Raw genomic sequence first — 24,762 nt, forward strand, 5'->3', positions numbered from 1 at the left:
ACCTGAGCTTTTACATGCAACGAGAAGCTCGCGGCCCAGTGATGTTTTTTGTGCAGTCAGCGATAACGACAAGTGAACAAATAGTAAAGGATTTTTTTTGCATTTACAGTGGACAATCATGGCTCAATTTCATTCGTCTGAGCGAATTTTGAGTGATAATCATCCCGTGTAAATGGCACTTAAAGAAATAAGATCTAAATCAAAAGAACCTTAAAACATCATAGAGATCATTGTGCCTTTGTGAGGATTCTCAAGAACTATTAATCTTAATTGAGAAAACGAATTAATTAGCATTAAGAACAGCATTAAACCTGAACAACCTCTCTTCCTGAAATCCCAACTGGTTTCTATTACCGGTCAATGCCTAGCTTGGCTCTTTCTGCATTAATAGCTTTAAAGAGCATTGGATAGCCTCGGTTCTGTAGCATATAACAGACCAGGGATTGATAACACACACAATTTACTTTTTATAAAGATGTAGTATAGTAGTATTAAATAGTATTTTACCATCATCCACTATGTCTTGTGCAGACACAGAATTTGTGTAAACGACCAGATCAGACAGCGCACGGCATAATTTCATAGTTTTCCTCCGACGGCCTAACCTGCAAAGTTGCAATTCGAGAAAAAAAAATTAGTGAGCTGGAATCTAAAGTAACAAATTACAAAACATGTTAAATATTTTCCCATAAAACTATATATTACCCTCCTCTCTGGCTTCTCCCAATTAATAACGTGCTGCCCATACATGTGACATGTTTGAAAGCGCAGCTAAATTATCTTTTTTAAAATTATGTTTTCTTATTTTTCATACCCTTCAGTCTTGCAGGGAACTTGTCTCTAGGTTCATGCTGCCCCTACCATGGTCAGCATGAATCCTGGACAGGTATGTACATTGTGCCCATGTACGCTTTATTCCGAAATGCTGCGTTGTTCCAGGATAAACATTCTTTAAAGTCTGACTCAGAGCGGCGCTCCGAGTCACTGAGCCGGGGCTACACTGGCCTCTTCTTGTCCTGATCATCTAGGACAGTTCCTCTCTCTCTAGATGATCAGGTCCCAACATTTCAGAAAACATACATGGGCACAATGTACATATCTGTCCCCAGTTCATGCTTCCTGTTGTTCAGGCAGCATAAACTTGATGACATGTTCCTTTAATTTGATTATATTCTCCGTAACACTGACAGGCACAATATCTCTGCAATTAAAGACAAACTGTGGTGGCCCGAAGTAGGGCCCCCACATCCCTTATGTGACTAAACTCAGGTGGTGTGTATTTGTATGTGTATTGTTACGTGTGGCCATTGGTGTGCATTGGCCTATCCAGGCCATTAACAGGTCATTGTCTGGTTTTGGTATTGCCTAACCTGTGTCTGTTTGTGTGTCAATCACCCTAACCCACTTAGTGTTCTGTCAATTACTCTTTAGCTAGCCTTGGGATTGGGTAAGGCGACTGCCGATAACTCAGGATTGGGAAGTTAATAAAAGGACAGAGGAGAGAGCCTCAGGGGAAAGCAGACCCCAGAGGCATCCAATTGATTCTGGGTTCAAACTCAGTAGGAGTTCATGGCTGGTCCCGCTCATCGGAAGCTGGACCTTGTCAAGCTGCGCCTGACGGAAAGCAAGTAGATTATATATATATATACAAACAAATAATTATACTGGGGGCCGACAATGTACAGATCTCTTCTGTGGAATCAGTTGAATGCGTAAAACAACCCAGAGTGTATGACTCCTAAAGCGTATTTCCTGAAATCTTGATAAGGGGGTGTTAACATCTTCTAAAAAAGTTATAGCTTAAAGCCCTTTTTACACCACGAGTATCGTACAAAACACTCGCTAGATTGAGCTGCTTGCATGATAATTGTGCAGTGTAAATCACTGATTGGATCTTTCATGCAAACCATAAAATCATCGTTGACCTGCCGCTGCATCTGTCTGTGTAAACTGTTCAATGAATAACTGACTGTTTACTGTGAATGGAGGCGACGGCTGCAATAATCCCCAGCTCGCTTCGCCTCCATTCATGAGATACATTAGGGCTAGAAGCTTCAGCGCTTGATAGTTATCCCATAAAAAATGGACTTAATGTCCCATTTAGACCAATGAGAATTGCTAAAAAAAACGCTTAAATCCGTCCTTTGACAATTCTCGTTATGTCTAAATGCACTGACATTGTGCAATTTTCATGCACAAGGCGTTGATCGCTCACCTCAAGTTTTCTTGAATTGAGCGATCAGCTGTTATCAGCGCACCCGGTTGTTACCACAGCCGGCTGCACTGATAAGATTCTCTGTGCCTGTGTCCTGCTGAAAATTCAGAGTGGGGCATGGGCTGTAAGCGTGCAGAACAATACAGCTGCTTGCTTATGCAAAACAGCTGTATTGTTCTATTAGCGTCCGCGTCTGTGTCCCGCTCCGGCAGCATAACTATATTGTAGCTACTTAGCTACTATAAGGTATGCAAAGATAATTACTCAAAACTGGCACTCAAACTAACGTTTGAGCGACTTTCGAGCGATCATCTGTCAGTGTAAATGGGATCTAACTTTCACTGTATTATAGGGAATGTATCATCTCTATTTATTTTTACTGATTAACACCAGATAGTGAAACATATTCCATTTCCAAATCAGTTTTTGCTTTCTGACTGTAGATTTCTTTTTATTGCCTGTACATGACAATAGGGCGTCCTCATTGCCCGAGCTACAGCATTTAGAGATATGATTTACAGCAGAACTTATGGCCCATCCACATAATGGACCGTAGCGGACCCATTGACTTCTATGGGAGACTGTTGTAGGCATATTCTGTGACATGTGCAGCGGTCATTGTGTAGGTGGGTGGAGGAGGTGATTTGCGACCACCACATTTTGTGATATCTACGTATCTATGTTCCCTTTCAATGCAATTCTGCCTGCGATGATGATAAGGTGATTTCTGAAAAATTTTATCTACAGAATAGGAAGAGTCAGACTACTATTAGGCTTAGTAGTCAGTGTGAAAATTGCAGGATTTTGGGATTATTACATTTTTTATGGATCGTGGTATCAAAAAATACTAATAATATATTTGCTATAAAATCTCATTTTAATCAATAGCCCATTTTCTGATGACACATTTCCTCTAACTGATCTACAAGAGACATCATCAGAGCTGTATGTCAATGTTAAGTATGCTTAAGCAGTTTCCAAGCTGGGAAGAATCCCTCTGCACTAGTTATATGAAGCTTTTTGATGAACCGCATGATTTAAAGTAATTACTACTTGCAAACAACTACCAATACTCATGACATACAGCAGGCCTAGAAGCTATGTTTACTATTACCCAAATGTCTAGGTACATTGCATAGAATGTTAGCCTGCCAAAAACCGTAATAACCTAGTGTTTCACAAGTAAACTAATCAAAAATGGTCACAAGTAAAGCAAAACCGGGTACGGATGTGTATAATAAATGCAGTGGCGGACAGGCTATCAAAAGTTTATAACTGGGCAACTCCTATGAAAAAAACTTCAACCCCTTTTATGCACATTCAAGGTGGCAAGCATTTTGGAGATCTATAGTTGGTGGATGATGATCAGTGAACACTTCACTCTTCCTTGTATTTGGTATTAGCAACAATGTAATCGTTCCTACTATCCGTTAGACCCATGATAAACTAATATAGTAATTAGAGATGAGCGATTATACTCGCTAAGGCACATTACTCGAGCGAGTAGTGCCTTAGCCGAATATCACCTCGCTCGCCTCTAAAGATTCGGGGGCGGGCGGGAGAGAGCGGGGAGGAACAGAGAGGAAATCTCTCTCTCCCTCTCTCCCCCCCCACTCCCAGCCGCAACTCACCTGTCACCCGCGCCGGCCCCCGAATCTTTAGAGACGAGCGGGGAGATACTCGGCTAGGGCACTACTCGCTCGAGTAATGTGCCTTAGCGAGTATGCTCGCTCATCTCTAATAGTAATCACTCATGTCATCTGCACATGAATATACATGCAGTTTTCTGCAGACGTTGCAGGATAGGGACAGTTCACAAGGGCCGGCTTTTACGGATTTCTTTTTCTTTGTCCATCTAGAATTTACATTTTTGCTTTTAAACTGCATTTCTGTTAATTTTCCTACAAAAGGGGCCAAAGGATCCCGGGCTCTTCAAATGTGGAATATAAAATTCCATAAACTGATTAAAATGGGCGAGCGTGTCAACGTAAGTTCACTTCAGCTGGATATGAATTATTCATTTTCTTAGTAGCCAGGAGGCAACAGTTTAAGAAAAGCTTCCTTTTTAAGTTGGGAACTGTAATTGTGTACGTCAGTAGAATACCTTGAGTGAATTCAACTCTGAGGTGACGAGGTGTAGGGGAAAGTATTTTGATGTGGCGTAACGGCAGAGACTATACCACAGTCTCTGGTGCAGTTTAAAACGTTTTGGGCTGAGTAAGGAAAGTGCATATTTTCTGCAAGTCCTGGCCATTTATATTACCTTCACACAACCGAGGTGGCTATTAATTGTCAGCCATGTGTCCGTACACGGCATCATTGCTTCGGCAATGGAAGTCCTACGATAGACCAGAGGTCTATGGATGCTGAATTGTGAGGATTTATTTAAAAGGAGGTCAGTGGGTGCAAATTTGTTATGTTTTCTGTTAAACATGGAAAGTCATGATTAAAATAAAGAAACACTCCACATTCGCTGAGAACTCCCCTGCTCTTCCTCTACAGCGTGCGAATACGAATTGATTAAACTCTGTGCTGAGCTCATTTACTGCATTGTGAAAACACCATGGGAATACAACCTAATGCCTCCTCTCCCCCGCTACCAGGGGCTTCAGCTAAGGGTCCGTTTACACCAAGTTATTTACCATTTGAACGAGCGAACGCTGTCCGAGATCAAACTTATGTAGTGGTTTTTTTGCTGCACTACTGTAATTTTTTTTCTAAAGACATTTAATTTTTATAAAATTATTTTCTGCCTCCATCTGCTGCGCACAATATCTTTTTTAGTTTTCCATCCACATAGTTGTGCAAGGGCTCATTTCCTGCAGGACGCCCGGTAGTTTGCATTAGTACCATTTTGGAACACATACGACTTTTTGATCGTCTATTGCATTTTTTCTTGGAGACAGAAAGACCAAAAGAGCACATTTATGAAGTTTGGTTTTTTTTCTGGACGATGTTCACCATGTATGGTAAATAATGCGCTACTTTGATAGATCGGACTTTTACGGATGCAGTGATACCAAACATGTATTTTTGTTTTATGATTTTGATTCTTTTATTTAGTCTAACCAATGACCTGTAAAAACACAGTTCATTAATTACAACTTACAGGTGGATGATCCGCAGCGTTTCTGCCATGTGGAGACATACCCTATGTGTTACATAAACCTACCCCTAGGGCTTATTTACACAAGCGTATATCGGCCGACGTTTTCATGGCTGGCCGATATATGCGTCCATCAAAGCAGTTCCCTCCTTCCCTCCCCCTTACCGGTTTTCTGCCTCTCTTCTCCACTCCGATGCTTGCAACTGCAGGGGTGGGAAGGGGCGGAGCTAAGCTCCACTCTGCCCCGCCCACTCCCATTGCTGGCTGTGGAGCTTAGCTCCGCCCCCATACCACCCACTCCAATTGCAAACCGCTCGGAGAGGAGAAAAGAGACAGAGCGCCGGTGAGGGGGAGGGAAGGGGGGTGACTGCTCAGATAGAAGCGTATATCAGCCGGCCGTGAAAATGCTGGCCAGTATACGTTCGCGTAAATAAGCCCTTATAGTGTTCAGTCAGCGTGCAGTGTGTAACAGTGATTGCAAATTAGTTGCACAATCTCTTTTGTTATTCTTTTTATTAGGCAAGGTTAATCGCAAGCTACTGGATTAATCGTATAGGCATATTTCCAAAAAATACAATACAACAGCAACTGAATTACATTATTTCCCATAAGTGGAAAACCTTACAATGCAGAAAAAAAACAGATATCATATTTGAATTCAGCGCACTAAAGTTCTTATAAGCCGCCTATCTGCTTATGGGTTATAAAAATTGTGTTGCACGGTGTTATCGTTCACTCGTTTAAACAATTTTTATTAATGATAATCATTTTGTGTAAAAGAGCCATAAGCTGGTATTCATTACAAACAGCACCAAAGCCACCTAAACCATTCTCAACATGTCCTTTTACCTATGCACTAGCAGTATGATGGAAAGAAGGGGGAAAGATAAAATGCACCCATATATAACACACTTCTCATGCTTTTCATATTCTATTTTGCTTTTATGCTTCAGCCCGACTCTAAACTGGAAAAGTACAGCAATGTGGACAGCTTACAGGGCGGTTTTGTAACACCACAACTATGTAGCATAATATATAACTCTCTTACCTGTAATGAGCGTTTTCAAAGTCCTCTTCTCCACCAATCCATGCACAAGTAAGTAAGATGCCATAAGTAGCTTGGCTCCACCTACAGTAATCAGGAGGTAATGTATTCAATTCCCCTGCCTGCCCCGTCCCTTTCCAATATTTCTCAACAGATAGGAAAGAGTTACAGAGCAGAACCTTCTTATAAGAACAGTTTTCAAAGAATGCAGAAAGCAGAGCAAGACTGGTAGAAAATGATTTCTGGACACGCCAATTGGATTTTAGGCTCATAGCCTACAATGTAGAAGATGGCAGGCTGGTTCAATTCAATACAATGCAATCAATTCTCATTCTGTACCAGTCAAGAGAGAGGAAGAAGATGAATTAGAAGATCAGGAATGTATTGTATACATGTGGGTTGTAGCAGGCTTCAGGGAGCAGACCATTTATATTACGCTATTGATAAAAGCCAATTCTAAATAATAGGGATGGAACTAGTCTGCTCACTGAGAGACGCCTGCAACAAAAATGAAGATGGAAAATCAGCCTTCCCATGAGTTTTCTATAGTGAAGAAAGGAACTTGTACTTCATTAATAAAGCAGAGAAAGACTCTTGAATCTTCCCTGATCCTACTTCTAGTTAATGAAGGGAAAATTAGTTACAAATAGATAACACATGGATGAGTTTAATGTGCGGCATGACATGTATGAAGAATGCAGAGCTGTACAGATGGAAATATGTATGTCATGATATTGTAACCATAGTTTATAATTAGCTGTGCTAAAATGTATATATCTAGATCATATGGAGAGAAACACTGCGAATCCTCTTACTTTTTACACTATGGGTGCTACTATGCGAGCATCAGCTGCTGCCAAGGGCTCATGTCCACGACTGTGTTTTTACCACGTATTACGCGTGTGTTGCACAGATATGTGATGCATGGTGAACTGAGTCAATCAAAGTCCATGCACACCAGAGTGTAGACAGTGCGTATCGATACGTGAGAGAAATAAATTGCAGCATGCTCTATTTCTCTATGTACGTAGGCAGCGTGAGCCCTATGAATTTGTATAGGCTGCGTATGATATGCTCTATATATGCAATACATTGAGTATGGGCAGCGTTTTTATATGCATCCTCGCTCTACAACAGAGCTGAAAAATAAAAAAAATATATACTACACATGCGCGTGTGATATGCGGGCATGCGGATTCCCATACACAGTCTCTCCTGGCAGAGTGTATGGTTGCAAAATGGGTAAATCGCTGTGGGGAGACCCGCAGCGTCTTATGCATACGCCCGTGGGTATGAGCCATAACGCTTGTAGTTAATTGCTGGGCTGCACCTGGGCTTGCAGCTTAAGCCCAGCAATCTCAGTAAATCATGAGTATTAGTGCTGATGGTAACATTTGTGTAGTAGCTCCCTAAAACTACGTTCAGACTCCGTATGGCTACCTCTAACTAAGGAGCAGTGCACTGTGGGAACTCCAGGTCACACAGTTACACAGCAAGGGTAGGATTCCACATAGCGATGTGGTTGTCACTGTGATGCAGCTAGGAGCCCAGCATCATGCAAGCCAGTGCAGCTGACTAATAAATTACTAACTGGCCATAGACAATTAATGACCATGCAGCTTGCCTAAAACCATGTGGCCATTAACATTGAAAGGCCAGTTAACAATTCATTTGCTAGCTGTGCCGACTTGCATGATAGCGGGGCTCTTAGGGTGTCCTCGCACACTGCTGAATTATCCGCCACAGAAAAATTTGCAATAAAATCTGCAAATCTAGCATGCAAATTCTGACATAGATATGCAGAAGAATTGCTGCAGATTCCACAATTTGCAAATCTACAGCGATTCCACGGCTGAATATTTCACCAAGTGTGAATGCATCCTATCCTAAGTCGCATCAGACCACTCAATGGGAGGTCACACGACAGAAAGAATATAAACCACTATCTACTGCTAACGGCAACTGGAAAAAGACTGAAATCAAGTATACGTAGATCAGCAGTACAGCAATTCAGCGTCAAAGTGCTATCAAATAGTTCTTGCAGTTTCTGGCCAGGTCCAAAAACCAAAATGAAGATACTTAGAGAAAAAGCAGCGCTCTAATCAAATTACATGACAGCCTCTTATTCAGCAGACATACGCAATGGAAGGAGTCAATGCACTACTGAGTAGGAGACGGCCACTTTATTTAATTGGGGTTTTGCGGTTTCTCAAGTCCAATCCATGGAGGCCCCACCTCGCAACTTACAGGACTTAAAGGATCTGCTGCTAACATCTTGTTGGCAAATACCATACTAGGGAACATCTTCGGATGTCTTGTGGAGTCCATGCTTCAATGGCTCAGAGCTGTTTTGGTGGCCTGAGGGTAACCTACACAATATTAGGCATGTAGTTGTGATGTTATGGCTGATTGGTGTATGTATAAATTGTAATATTGTAGGTTTATACTACTTTACCTGCTATTGAGTCTTCCTATGTGCCGCAAATGTCAATACCTAAATATGACCTGTGTGTGTGTAACTGATGAAAGACAAAGAAAAGACAGACACAAAGAGAGACATATTGGACAAGATGAAGGGTTGGCTGCCAAACTGGGACTATTTTGTATGCATACCTATGTCTGGATTGGTGGTGACAATAAAATGAATGCTGTATGACATGCAATGGTGAAAGCCAGAGGTCCTACTTACCTCCAAATTTTACTACTTTGTTTTTTTTTTATCAAAATAGATTTCAGGCAACCAAAAAATGTAAAACATATAGGACTTTGTGCGTTGACAAAGTAAAAATTGTATCAAATCACTAGAGTCATATAAAAGACAAATGCACTGTTGTATATTAAGCCCGCTTACAAATGCACTGTAATTATAATCCTTTTCTTACATAAAAGACACATCTCCATTTTGTGATGCAGAGCTCCAATTTTCCTGCTCTGTTCATACAGAGTTAAATGATAAATTTCTACCTGCCTATAGCCATCACTAAAAGGATTGATTCATTGATGGAGGCTCAACTGGTGGGTGCGACTCCTACCGATCCCGAGAACTTGGGTCCTGCATCCCCAGCTCCTCATAAGTTAGCATGCAAGAGAGGCACAGAAGTAGAAAATTCAGAAAAGGCCATACATTATATGTAGGCACTCATTCTACATTCATCTCCAAAGGAGACACGTTAAAGGGGTTGACCCACTAAATTAAGTTATCCCCTATATACAGAAGTGTCCATAAAAATGGAGCAATGGTCGCACACACACACTACAGCTCAATTCATTGAATAGAACTGCAGGATATAGCTGAGCATTTGAACTCTATCTCCGGTATTCCCCCTGAAATGAATGGAGCAGTGGTGTACATGTGCAGCCATCGCTCCATTCATTCAGGTATGCTCCAGACCCCCATTCTATGGTTGGACCCCCAATGACCAATTAGATATTCCCTAGCAGAAGGGCTAACTTAATTTCGCAAGACAACTTGTTTAAGCAAATTCAGTTGGGCACATTCCCACCTATTGTATGTGATAAATGCTTCTCTTGAAAACTTTTTGCGTGAAGATTGGAAGACATAACAGATTTTTATAACAGAACAATATCTATTAGTGAGAGGTACAGAAAAACCTAGGCAATTCAAATGACGTGTCCTCCTCTCAACGGGACTTCAGTGCCCTACTGAGTAAAATGACAGCATGCAATCTGCTGATTGTTTTACAGGACAACATCAAGTATCCTGTAAAGTACATATTCAGCTACCAATCTACGTACTGTCTAGTGAGAAGTTTGGAAGTTACTTAACTGACCTAGCCTGAAAGTTTAGTTCTCTAGAGGATATACACTGTAAAGGTAAAGGTATGCATCAATTTACCAAATATCACCAGGAATACATCTTATGGAAGAAAAAGCTCACTTAAATTTACTTAAACATCTTAAACCTGATAGCAACAGGTCAATAAGCTGTTTCTAAGTCCAGCAGGATGCTGGCATATATTAAAAAAGGTACATAATCTTATGATTTCATAAAGCTTAAGTACAGCTATATCAAGAATATGCAGGTCAATCCTTAAAACGATGTATGAAAGAAGAAGGGCATCAGGACTAAAGTTATGAGGAAAGATCTAAGGAGGAACAAGATCGACATAAGAAACAAAATATTTCCTGAGTTTATAAAGAAAAAATTCTTTAAACTGTTTGTTGTTAGATCACTCCCAAAAGACAAGATGTAACATTGTGGCCAAGGAAAAGAAGTTGCCATTTTGGAGAAGTCAATCAATCGTTGGAATAACCTATTTAAAAAATATAAAAGGTCACTAAATTTTATAAAGATGCCTAACTGAACACTGATCGAGTCAGAAATGTTTTTTTTTTTCCTTTGAAAGCAAGTTTCAGCTCACTGTAGGATTTTATTTTTGCCTATCTGGGACTCAACAAGGCATCAACTCAACATCATGGCATCTACTTTAAATTGTTGTTGGCTAAACTCTTGTTTGGCCGACATCTCTCTCCTGGATTCTCTTAGTTGACCAAATGTATGTGTAAATTATAATAAGGAGAAGGTGAAAAAGGTTAATTTCCCACAGCAACAAAAGATTGGACATGTTGAAAGCCAATATGCCTGACCCTTCCCTTCAGTCAGGAAGACAGACTACACATTAGATTGTCGGCCAATCTCATCAGCATTGGCAAGCTCAAATAAATTTACAGTAACCATGCACCTTAGATAGTTGTTGGCTGAACACTCATTTGGCCGACAACTATTCCTCCCCACCCCTTTCCCCATGCACATACACACACTGCTTGGCCAAGCATGCATGTATTCTTCATGGAAAGTGGGGAATAAATCACTGTGACAGTATTCCTTTTGTCTGGGTAGATTCAGGACATCCCTATAAACATTAGTCACATGGTCACACGATCAGCAGGTTCAGCCGACTTTTATCCAATGCGTATGGCAGTTTAGGTAAGATTTTGCTTTGGGTTTACTGACACCCCTCCCCAATCCTAGGTTGAAACTGGTAGAGATGTGTCTTTTTTTTCAACTACCATGACTATGTAACCAAGTGCATCCATTGTATCACAATGATTTTTTTCTGCAATGCCACATGTTTGCAGTCTTGCATGTGGAATATTTTGATTTTTTTTTTTTTTTACTATCAGTAATTACTTCTACTTGTATGGAGAATTTTCTGGCAGCTTCTCAGTTGATTTTATGAACATATATTGGCAGATGCCTGAATAAGCAGGATGATTACAGAGTAAAAAAAATCAACAAAACAAGTGATATGAAATGATAGCAAATTATGATCGTAATGCAACTATACATCTTAGCCCAGAAATTTGCACAATGCTCAGGTTAACCTGGCTTGAAATTCTTCCTATTTCATCTGATATATTAGTCTTTTGCAAATAAACCTATTCTACTATGTATAAAACTAGATGTGTTCAGAGGTCTATAGAAAAAAAATGATGGTGTAGCCCCAATAAATGTTAGTGTGTACTCAGTGGGGTATGAGGTTTTGATTTCAGTATGACAAATCATTGAGCCATCGTACTGTAAACCTAATCCTGTCCCAAACCACCATGGATGGTTCTTAGTTTATTAATTGTAACATACTCCTATATCTTACACTTAAACAGCACCAAATATTCCCCTGGTGGCAAGGTTTGGTAAAAAACAAATTCTTCAAGATATCTAAATCCCATCCCCCATGGAGCATACACAAACTTTTATTGGGTTCTGACCCACAGTTTTTTTCTTCCCTCTAAAAGCCTCTGAACACCTCTAGTTTAATTATGATCACCCTGTTTATACATATAATCTACATACATATACACATACTGTCTGTGACAAAGTATCAGCACTATTCAAGAAGATTATTACATCTTAATTGTAGGGGGACAATGTTGTAGCACAGTAGGCAATAAATCATTTATTCATGACATGAGCCATTGTGCACCTCTTGTCTAAGGTCGACAGTCTTAATGACGACTAATGAGAGGCATATCTTTTTAAATGCTTGTGAATGTAGGCTCACTGTTAACACATGACCATAGTGATGCAAAGGATTCTGGGTATACTGCTGGAGATTCTGACCTGTTCATCTGGCCCGAATCCCTTGGTGAAGAGTCTTCATCTTCATCTATGCTGCAAGATTTGGATCTGGATTTTGAAGTTCTCTGTAGGATAAACAAGGAACTGACTGAGTGTATGAACTTTACTCGATATTCTGTTGGAAACCAACCAATAGGGAGGATTTAAGCGCCATAATACAATAAAATCTAACCACATCCAGCATTACCATATCTGTATTACAATAACATAACATGACTGATTCCGATTATTAAGTGTTTTTGTAATAACTTAAATATTTCTATATGTAAAGATACACAACGGAGGAGTTTTATCCAGCTTCTCCAAAGACTTAGGTTGGCTATGCTCTTTAGATTTCAGTTAGCTGAACATGTCAGTTTCAGTCGGTCTGTCTGATCATCTAATAAGTATGGGGGCCTCCCAACTCTCCCGCAATGTTGGGGAGCTAAGGATGAATTCCTTTATACTTAGGTATACTAAGCTAGCAGCTTTCTCCCCTCTCTGCATAGAGGTGCTGAGTGAGAAGACAGTTGTCAACTGAATGAGTGCTCAGCTCCAGCTATCTAAGGCTGGATTCACATCGCATTTCAGTCTGCACCCCCTCCATTCCATCTCAGTAATGTCTGAACCACTGAAAACAGCATTCGGACAGAACCCTGGATTGAACCATAGGCAAACCATTTTGCTCTCCATTTGACCTGGTTTCCGTTCTCTCTGAATTTTTGGTAGACCGAAAAGTATAGTCCTTGGAACAGAAAGGCTGACCCAAATGCAGTATGACCCCAACCTTATGTGTATGGGTAGTTTAATGCTGAAGATTAAAAGGATCCAAGATTCGAAAGAACATTTAGTGGTCTTGCTTTTAGGTTTGAAGGCAAGCTCAATGTACAGCATAAATATGTTTTTCCAATATAAGGAACTGGCTATCCTGTTAAAGTAATGATTCTGCCATTCATAAAATGTTTGTCTTCCATTTAAAATAGAAGTTAGATGGAGCTGAATGAAATATGCTTATACTTGCAATACTAGAAACAACATTAAGAACTACAGCTGTAGAAAAGAGAACTATTATACTTAGTTTATAAGGCAAAGTCTTATCTTCAGGTCCAAACCCCTATCTCAGATCAATATCAAATTCTTTTGCAATAATACCTAGCAACTAGTTATGATTACTGCAATCAAATGGCTTCAAAAGAAAGAATCATTTCAAACATTCTCAATAGAAGAAGACTGCAATGATTTAAAATAGATGATCTTTGTAAGTATGGGGTATTAAAATGAAGTTTTCAACTTGAAGACTTGAAACTCCAATAAAGACAATTGCTATTGAGATGAACATTTCGATATTGGAAGAATACATTTCTTTAGGGCTATGACCATGCAACGAATTGAACAAAATTGTCAAGTCTAAATATTGTAAGTACCATATATATACTCGAGTATAAGCCTAGTTTTTCAGTACTTTTTTTTTGTGCTGAAAAAGCCCCCCTCGGCTTATACTCGAGTCAGGTAAGGGTTAAAAAAACAAGTAAACAAAAAAACTTTATACTCACCTCCCAGCCGGCGTCTGTGTTCCCAGCAGCGATGCGACAAGCTGCTTGAATTCTCCCCCACTGTCATTCCCCAGCATCCTCTCTGCTCTGTCATCCCCTGCCGTCAACACTGTGATTGGATCAAGTGCCAGCCAATCACGGCCGGCGCTCAATCCAATAAACAGCGCTTACTTACATAGCGCTGATGGTGGGAAATTTGAAAGTCGAGCAGGGAGAAGCTGCTTTAGAATTCTCCCCACTGTCATCTCCCTGTTCGGCTTTCAAATTCCCCACTGTCATTGCTGTGTAAGTAAGCGCTGTAATTGGATCAAGTGTCGGCTGTGATTGGCTGGTGCTCAATCCAATCACAGCGCTTACTTACACAGCGCTGACAGAGCCGAGCAGAGAGGACGGCGGGGGATGGCACCGGGGAGAATTCAAGCAGCTTTACGCACAGACACAGACGTCGGCTGGGAGGGGAGTATGGAGGTTTTTTTTTTACCCAGTATATACTCGAGTATAGCTCGGCTTATACTCGAGTCAATAAGTTTTCCCATTTTTTTGTGGTAAAACTTGTTGACTCGGCTTATACTCGGGTTGGCTAATACTCGAGTATATACAGTAATTGTTCGAATTGACCGAAATTTAGACCTTGGACTAGCTCAGGAAATGTTGTCTCTTCCATTCTTCAACCTGAATGCCGATAATCTGCGATTCAAAAAGCTCAACATATAATAAGTGAGACTCAGCATCACATAAAAGACAACCACAGCTAGTCACACAATATTACACATCTAACTTCTAACCTTGTGTTTCCCAATGTTGCCCACTGATGATCTTTTGGATTTACTTCGATCTTTTGTATCCGAATTCTAAACAGGAATGAAAAAAATGTAAATTTTTTTCTTGAACACATTCTCTCATTCAGTATATACAGTGTGAAAACTGAGCAGGAAACATATCAGTAATAAACATGATGAATCAACTATATAAGGTGCTAGTACATTGTGTGGACTGTGTCATACTGAAAATTAGAACACAAGCTATTTGTTCCCAAAAGACATCCTTTACTGCTCACTGATCTACTGTAACGTTGTGTCTCTTTCTTTAGAGGTTTAGTCCCTGTTGCTTTTTAGAAAATGTTTGGTTTCCTAAAATGCATATTCACGCCAAATGTTTACCAAACTTTTGTAAGGTGAAGAAAAAAAATTAAAAGCTTAAAATGACCCATTGGTTCCAAATGAAAAATGCCACTATATATTGCTAATGTATAAGTAACAATGCCTCATGATGATCATTCATCCCTCCCCTTCATTCTTTCATTCTTCTCCCCCACTGCTACAAAATGGCCACCACCATTTCTAAATTCTCAATTGTGTAGGCGCTGTATCTATCCTGCCAATGTCTTCTTCTGCAAGTCTCCTTACAGTGGTTCTGGCTGCACTGCTCTTTTGCTGCAGCCATGGCCTATCAGGAAGTCTGAGATATGCCTTTGCCTCCTCTTTTAATAGGCACCGGCAGCATTAGAACTGCTTCAAAGACACAGGGCAGCCAGAACAACCATAAGAAGACTTGCTGGGTTAGACAGAAGCAAGACAGACACAGTGCCTACATCATAGCTGCAGGTCCATCCAGGACATAGGATGGAATTCAGAGTTTCTAATAACGCCCTCTACAAAAGTCAGAGATGGTGATGGTTATTTTTTGATGAAGGCAACGCGGGAGCAGAATGGAGGCAGGATGGATTATGGGAAGGCTACCAAGTATTTTCCTATACATTAGATATTGATAGTTACATTTTCATTTGGATCTTGAACGTCATCTTTAGTGAGATGTACTGCAAAAAATATAGTTTATACTTCTATCCAGTCCATAATTCTAAACACTTTTTGTATTTACACTAATTTTTAACAAATTCTTCTATCCCCTGGACTAATGTCAGAATAGCGCCACCCGCTGTTTCTATCATGTGTCCACCTCAGTAACTATTCCTAGGTTTTCACAGCTGCTCAGTGTTGCTTCCCTCTCTTCTCCACTAGGTATGTGAAGGGATCTCGGTTGCGCTGAGCTGGTGTTTCTGAAGTTGCTGCGCCTTCTCTGATGTCATAAGAATTTATGAGTAACTGATGAGCAAAACAGCATTACTGCAGAAAAGCAAGACTGAGTATGTGTGACCACCTGGGAGTATTTACTGAGGTAGACCAGACACAGGAAGACGCTTTAATAGAAATAGCAGGTGGCGCTATTCTAATATTAGCCCTGGAATATATGGTGTTAACCCTTTCCAATCCACTTCTTTGACCTCTGAAGACATTATGGTTTAAGGCTGCACAGCTCCGATGTTGGAAGACGTCCGTCGGGGTTCTCTTACTGTATGTTGCTAACCTCTCTGCTGTCGGAGCCTATCCAGCGTGCCACCTCATGCAGTACTGGCTCTAGCCAGCATATAGCGCCATTGTATAACAGCAAGAAAAGAGTAAGCCCCCTAGGAAAACCAGGATAGAAATCGGATTGGAAAGAGTTAAAAGCATTCTCCTAATAAGTGTAGATACAAAACTGTCTAAAATTATGGGCTGGATTTAAAGATAGACTATCACCACTGAACTCGGTCTATGAGAGCGCATGCACAGCAGGGTCTGAAGACAGTCAGACTTTCAGACCGCGTGCAGACTTCACTGTATAACAGCATGGGAACCGGCGAGTATAAAAGAATACATCCCCCAGCACCCCGCCCTATACCCGAAGAGCACTATAACGTAGCTTATAGTGCTGTTTGCTGGTGACAATTTTCCTTAACAGGGGTTGCCCAAGTAAAACTTTTTTTTTTTTTTTTAAAGGCCAGGTATGCTGTATAAACACAAAAGAATAGATACTTAAATCTCTTCTTCCCCTTGGAAGCAGTGGAGCGTGAATGTTCCACTGTCAGTGCTGGACGGAAGTCAGGTGACTGCTGTGGCCAATCAGCAGCTGCAACACCCTATCCTACACTCCTGGCATGATGGTGCCCAAGATGTGAGCACTAATGCTAAGAGAAAAGGTGGTGGATGCCGCGGCCTATGATTGGCTACAGCGGTGAAACGGACTTCTGGCCAACGCTGAGAGCAGGAGATTTAACGGAGCAGCTCCACTGCTTCCAGGGGGAAGAAGAGAGGTAAGTATCTATTATTTTACAGCATGCACAGCCATTTATAAAAAAAAAAATGCTATGCTTTGGAAACCTCTTTAACTAGAGACAATATTTTTCGTAGAACGATTCCCCTTATCATTAAATAATAAAAAGTTATACAACTTTCTTACACTTTCCATATAGAATTCTTACTATTTCTAAGAAATGTTTGCTTCAGTGAATGAGAAAATTCTTGTTTATATCCAAAGATTGAAAAGCATGTTGATAGCAATGATAGACCCGAAGCTACAGCGGTTTACAGCATTCTGGCGAGCAGAGCTCTTTCAACTTCAATGTCCTTTGCTGTAGTATGAACAAAGCTCGTCCTAAACTGTAGGGGAGTAGAGATGAGCGAGCATACTCACTAAGGCACATTACTCGAGGGAGTAGTGCCTTAGCCGAGTATCTCCCAGCTTGTTTCTAAAGATTCGGGGGCCAGCGCGGGTGACAGGAGAGTTGCGGCGGGGAGCGGCGGGGAGAGAGAGATCTCCCCTCCGTTCCCTCCCCCCACCGCTCCCCGCCGGCCCCCGAATCTTTAAGAGATGAGTAATGTGCCTTAGCGAGTATATTCGCTCATCTCTATAGGGGAGTTAAAGTAGTTCTGCTCTATTTGAGGGTAGCGTAGTACAGGGACCGGTTCACTTTACTAGTAGACCAGATGCCGCTTGATGTTAAATAAGCTTGTATAAAATGGCAAAAGTATTACAGATGTGATACATTTATTGGCTAACCAGAAAGACTATCGCTGCACGCTTTAGATCCTGTAAATATAGATTTTCTGGGTAGCCAATAAAGGTATCACCTCTGTTATACTTCTCTCTTTTTTATACATGAGTACTTAACACCACATGGATTTTTCTAGCTACCATGCTATTTTTGCTGTACACCCAAATGGATCAAAAAAGTACGAAAATATTGTTCTTCTTGGTTAATCGAACGTATCAAAGAATATAACTCTTCTTGCCACTGTATTCTGTTAGATGCCATTATTAGCAACAGTATTTTTATGATATTTGTGACATTATAGCGAACCTCCTCACATGATAAATCACTTAAAAAGTATGCATTTGCACATTCCTACCCAGCTGCTGGTGGTGTATAACTAAAGCTTGCACTCAAAACGTAGTTAAGGCACCGGAACAATGCTTATGTCAGAATGCAGATGGAAATATATTTAATATGTAGCGCAGTGTGACCCGCACAATCATTATACTTGACCTACTATACCTGTATAATTTCACAGAACTGACAGGTAAAAAAATTCTTCTGCTACAATTGTGGATGAATATGATTAAAATATAAAATCAGCATTTAAAGTGAATTCATGGGGAACACTTAGTGAAATGTCACAAACAAGTATAAGCAAGATAACAAAAAGAATACAAATGAATACCAATTACTTCTAAAGGTGAAGTGTAAACAGCGAATATTCAGGTTTTTAGAGGCTAGTGCTTTAAACATTTGCTAATTTGCCAGTAGCAGTAAAAGCCAAACAAACAATGTGCAGACAGATGCTGTCTTTATCATGCCATCTGAATGTTACAGCAACAAAGCTTCCCCTGGGACACAGCGACCAAAGCCAAGAAAACAAATCAGCTTATTTCTGTACACAGAAACCTCAACAAAGCTATTTGAATCTCCATCACTGCCTGCGTCAGCCAACATGGCAGATACGTGGAGAGAAATCCACACCTACAACATGATTTACAGCGTGGCCACTGTCAGGATTCACAAGGAGTGATACCCATGCACAAAGTTTGTTGTTGCTTGTTTGTTTTTCTACAGAGGAACTAGACACTTCCAAAAACTTTTTTTCATTCAATATAGAATGAAATTACCAAGACCAATAGAGATATTAGGCTATGGTTACAATGGCATCTTGGCTTGTATTCATAATGGATTCATAACGACTATACTGGATTTATTTGTAGATACCAATGAAACATGATGGGCCCATTTACTAATAGGGCGCTGCAGGCTGTCCTCTTCTTGCCATCAAAAACACCGAAAACCACAACGGACTTGCAAATATGTAGTGTGAACTGAGCTTTAGAATGGTACATCCCCTCTTCTATGCATTGTTTATATTCACCTGTCACTTGGGGGCTTGGCAAATAATTTTAACCCGTTCAAGACCTAGGGCTTTTTTCTTTCCTTTTTTCATCCCCACCTTTTAGGAGCTGTAACTTTTTTTTAACTTTTCCATTAATATATCTCTATGTGGGCTGTTTTTTTTAATTCTTCATTTATTTGTCTTTTCAAATGTGAATAAAATACAACTTTGTCAAGTACAACGGAGATTTACATGCTTTCAAATACTTGTCTCTAGCACTTCAGATTGAGTAGCCTTGAAAGCGAACAAATCGTTGTAGTGGATAAACGAGTATAGACCCGGGATACCAACAGTGCTATTGGGTTTGAAAATACCTTTCTACTGGGGATAGCCTGTTGGCTCTGTGGGACCAAAATAGAACAAATTGACAAAGGTTGGGGGAGGGAGATTACCCCAAAAGGAGGGGTCAAGTGGGATATGCAAAGGTAGAGGTGAAGAAGAAGAGAAAACAAGAGGAAAGGGAAACAAAAGAAGCAGGAAAAAAAAGGGGGCAGGAGGTAAGGACCCCATTCGCCTTCCCCCCTTTTTTTGGGGGGGGGGCATGGGAGCAGGGGTCCCGTCACCCACGAGAAGAGTTTTTTAAATGTTATCAGTTAAGATGCAATATAATGTACTGAAAAGGTTTACATTTTTTTTAAAGTGGGGTGAAATGAAATAAACTTGCAATTGCACTATTCTTGAGGATTTAGGTTTTACAGCATTCAGTATGCTTTAAAATGACAGACTTTATTCTCAAGGTACGATTATGACAAGATCTAATATATAATTTGTATAGTCTCAGATTACAGGGTGCATATGGCAACAGTTAGGTTGGCATTGACGGTGGGTCATTTTCTATTGTGTGTGTATATATGAATAATTCTGCGTTGAGATCCATAACACTTTTTATTTTTCCATCGATTGGGCTGTGTGAGGGCTTGTTTCTTAGTGGGGCGAGCTGTAGTTTTTATTTATTTTAGGGTGTTTGTGTGTTATTTTTTTCACCTCTCCTCACTACCTGCTTGTTCCCCTCCAGCAGCTGTGTTTACGGGCTGTAATTAGCCTTTGATGTCCCATGAACTTGTCGCTGCAGCCAATGACAGAACTCAGTGACGATTACGGAGCTCTATTATTGGCTGCAGCAGCCTGTAAACATTACATCAGCAGGGAGACTCAGAGCTGCTGCCGGGGGACAAGTGGGGAGAGGCGAGTAGGAGTTCTATCAGCTATTTATTATGTTCTAAACATGGGGCCAGGTTTTATAAAGAAGCTGCATCTTGGAAAACCCCTTTAGGTAATTCAATATCTGTTTCACTTAAGAAGCAAACTAAGCTAGAAATTATGGCTGGCACTATCCCTTAGTCAATATGTTACCTATGAAAACTGTAGTGCGTTATTTACCAATGACTCCACTTATTAAAGTATAATGCAGATTTCACTTTTCTGTAAGGAGTTGATTATTATTAATGAACTTACAGTTTCATCTTAATGATTTGACTAAAACATGATGGAATTTTAATGGCTTTCCCTATGTTGTCTGCATAAAAGAACATTATGGCCAGGGATGACAGTGACAAGTGTTCGTCTGTCAGTTCTAACACTAATGATTTCATGCAAGCGATAGAAGAACACCTATTATCTAAACCCGTTTTATGCTCAAGCAGTAGTTCCAATCCATGAATTCAGTAAGCAGCAATTCATTTACAATGGGCTGCTTGCTAACATAGGAAGTGCCCATAGATCTCCATGTGGGTGTTCCATACAAAAGTAAGAGTGTATTTCAAATATTATAGACACTTTGCAGGAAGTGGGGTGGGGGGAGTTTTTTCTTCTCACTTAAATGCACGCATTTTGGGCTGACAACCATTTTTGCAGTAACTTTTGCAACAACATTAAAAATGTTGCAGTTTGCCTTTTGTAGCTTCTACATTGGACTATATAGACACTGCTGTCTAAGTCTCAGTAGGAGATCGTTGTCCCCCAAGGTGTCCATAACCTTTATACAACTTTCCATAACCACTGCAGCAAAGATCCACAAGATCTAGGGACACAAAGATTAATGTCTACAGTATATCTTCATATGTTATAGTCACATGGACTGTACAAGTTGACAAGGCTTAGGGTTAGATTAATTTGATCTTTACATGCTCAATTTCTAGGGAAGAGCATTGTCCAAAATAGTATCATACAGTTATTATAGAAGGAAAAAATATTTTATTGATACTTGTACAATGGGCGATACACATTGAGTAGCTTTCTATTGAACCCCAAAAATCTGCTGCTGAGCATGCACTTTTATTTCAATAAGGAGGGGGTGATGAGCTGCTGACAAACCGCTAGAAACAGCGGATCCTCTAAACAAAGGATAAGACACCTTGAACTCTATACCTCCCATATCCTTCTCCACCCCAATATCTACCACCAGAGCACTGCTTGGTTGCCCCAATACTATTCGATCATCTGCAGATTTGGATGACTAATGTACTAGCTTCTTTATTTTCCTTAGATTTGTACTGAAAATAGTGCTTTTAGGAAAGTCTGAGTTATACTATCCAATACAGCAGACTGAGATTTTTATGAGTAGACTCCCGCAGTATGCATTCCCCCAGGCATGGCAGGCAGATTCATGACCCATAGCAGGAACATTTGTGATACATTTGGATTGCAAATGTGCCCATGTGCATGAGGGCTTAATATGCTGCTCACACAGGTACATGTATCTTTTCATAAGATGTACACTTAGAGTACCAGAGTTTTCAGCAAGTTTTCCATAATATAACAGGTTCTCCTTAAACACTCATTTGCTGCAGTTTGCACAATTTCATATCGAAGTTCTGATTTCAAAGTTGTCTTCTGTATTTTTCTGCTGTCCTGCGGTTTGCAATCCACTTTCAGGTCGGGAATGTGTAGCAAGCCTACCATTCTGCCAGTAGTTTACTGTCCTGTACTTCCGTCCCATACAGCATTGCTGTGTCGCTGGCCCAATCAGCAGGAAAGCAGTATCTGAATGCCTGCCCCTCTGCTCTTCCAGGATGATTCAGGCATTCAGAGGCATTCTCGCAAAAGGGTTAGTTAACCCAATATAAAATGTACACACACAGATATGCTGTAACAGTAGGAGAGGTGGAGACTGTGGAGTTTGTAGACACAGTGTCGGCAGATCTGTTAGTGTATGAGTGCCGGGAGCAATCTGTGAAGTATTTCCTTGCCCACAGCTAACAGAGCATTTCCAGAATCCTAGTAACTACAGAAGTTCAATGCCTAGCAACAGGCAGTGGACTGCAGAGGGGCTGGAGGGCAGACCTCAAGTGGCAGCTACTTCAAACTTGATTTACAGTGGTAAAATTTTTAATGAAAGTATATTACAAGATTGAAGAGGCGCACACTGGCTATTAAATAAGTAGAAGTTGTCTCAAAGGTTACAGCTAGAGATGAGCGAACGTACTCGGTAAAGCACTACTCGTCCGAGTAATGTGCTTTATCCGAGTACCTCCCCGCTCGTCCTGAAAGATTCGGGGAGCGCTGCGGAGCGGGGAGCTGCAGGGGAGAGCGGGGAGGAACGGAGGGGAGATCTCTCTCTCCTTCTCTCCCGCCCGCTCTCCCCTGCTCCCCGCCGCAACTCACCTGTCAGCAGCGGCGCTCCCCGACTCTTTCAGGACGAGCGGGGAGGTACTCGGATAAAGCACATTACTCGGACGAGTAGTGCTTTACCGAGTACGTTCGCTCATCTCGTTACAGCCCATTCAATTAAGCACATCTCCTCCCCCTCCTTGCACAATGACCTCTGGACAGAACATAGAACATGTCTAGAACACTTCCCCGCAAAAGTGAAATCACTAGATTGCAAGTTATTGTCGATGTGGCTCCTGTAACATGGTCACATAAAACAACAACAACAAAAAAAGGTGGCATGACAGTGTCTGGTTAATTATTGAAAAAATAATTGCCCGCTACCTCTAAGTGGGCAAGACTTTTTCAGGATTGGTTTTGAGCCACTGGCTGTAAACATTGAATATTTCTTTTTCACTGACAGCAAACAAATTCAAAAGTTATAGAGTTTAGAACAAAAATACATTAAAATGATACATAACATCTAACAAAGGATAAGCTACATATAGATATTACATATTGTGCATTGTTCTTGAAGCCATCCCAGTTTTACCTGTTTTAGATTAACATTCAAGCCCTCATGAGTCGCCTTTAGTAAAGCTCTCACGGTGAAGCTGTCAGGATCCTCCTTATCCCTGATCTGAGATTCCTTCAGCAGAGACTCCAGTTTTTTTCTTATAAAAGACTCTACTTGGTGTTCTGTTGTTCCGTTGCTCTGCAAAGGATTAACACAAAACCCATTAACATGTGGTTCATTCACTGCTCTAGGCTAATTCATAAAATCGTATTCAGCTATGCCAAAAAACCCAGCACTGATGTGTATTCTCTGTCAAAGCAAATTCAGTATTTGATTCATCTAAAGCAACAAACACACTGCTGTAATTTACAGTGCAAAAATAACCATTGTCACTATGCGCAGCCATGAGGCTCATAATCACTGGTGCTTAGCGCTTGGGGGTATGATGCTACATAAAAGGATAGGGGTCATGGGTTTTGCAAATAAGAATCATGGTTTTACTTCAAGTTTACATATAAAATTAATGTGCATACTTGGTTCATCTCACAGAGCATATTTTTCCATTTTATTTTTGAAGAAATCTGTAATAAAAGTAAGTTTAATGAGTACTTTAAGTGGAACCCGATGCAAGACACTAGCTACCATCACAGATAACTGCACAATTCGGAAGTGCATGCTTCCACAGTATTCTCAAACGTATATACACTCAAGTTGACCAATGTTCAATTCTTGTTCTTCCATCCTTCAGTTCTTCCATCCTTCAGTTCTTCCTACTATGTGCTAGTGACCACTCCCTATTTCTGAGTGTTCATTTGGCCAACCGTGTTATTTGAGAATGGATGTACTAGACTGCATCTGATGTACCCTGGAATCACTGCACTGGATATTAGTGCTTGCTACATGAGGACAGCCCAGGAACATTCCCATATAACCCTAATTGTCTTTCTTAGCTGTACTCATTCCCCACCTTCACTTGTTTAGTTACTGTTTGAAATGTGACCCATTCTTCACTCAATAATTTACAAAGTTAAAAACTACATCAAATATTAGGAATCAAAAGCTTTAAAGCTTTGAATTGACACTAGTACCCATGATAGGAGACATTTATCTCCCATCACTGAAGAACAAACCACATAAAAGATGTTCTTCTACAGGTACAAGAATTCCAGAAGAGCCCTGGGGAGACAGAAAAATACAGCATAATTCTGAGCTGAAGAGTCAAATTTGAAGTTAACTAAATCAGAATTTTATGTGTGTTTTTTTTTTTTTAACTTGGCTCTAGGACTCTTCTGTGTAGTTCCTTTTAATATTATGGCTTATTTAAACAGGTTTTCCCAAACTATAAAAATTGTACAAAAATGGTTTAACTGCAGTATAAGTTATGACTTACTATACTGTCTA

General features: G+C 40.4%; 1 protein-coding gene across 1 annotated transcript in view; it reads right to left on the reverse strand.

Moving 5' to 3' along the window:
* PLCH1 (phospholipase C eta 1) overlaps positions 1-24,762 on the reverse strand; it is a 267,361-nt gene that overhangs the window by 31,767 nt on the left and 210,832 nt on the right. Inside the window, exons 12-15 of the mRNA XM_066600144.1 lie at positions 23,398-23,559; positions 14,784-14,849; positions 12,449-12,531; positions 508-605 (exon numbers count right to left, since the gene is read on the reverse strand). Coding sequence (XP_066456241.1) covers positions 508-605; positions 12,449-12,531; positions 14,784-14,849; positions 23,398-23,559 — 409 coding nt within the window. The remainder of the gene's footprint in view (positions 1-507; positions 606-12,448; positions 12,532-14,783; positions 14,850-23,397; positions 23,560-24,762) is intronic.

This window comes from Eleutherodactylus coqui, chromosome 1, assembly GCF_035609145.1.
Source record: "Eleutherodactylus coqui strain aEleCoq1 chromosome 1, aEleCoq1.hap1, whole genome shotgun sequence".
Classification (NCBI taxonomy): Eukaryota; Metazoa; Chordata; class Amphibia; order Anura; family Eleutherodactylidae; genus Eleutherodactylus; species Eleutherodactylus coqui.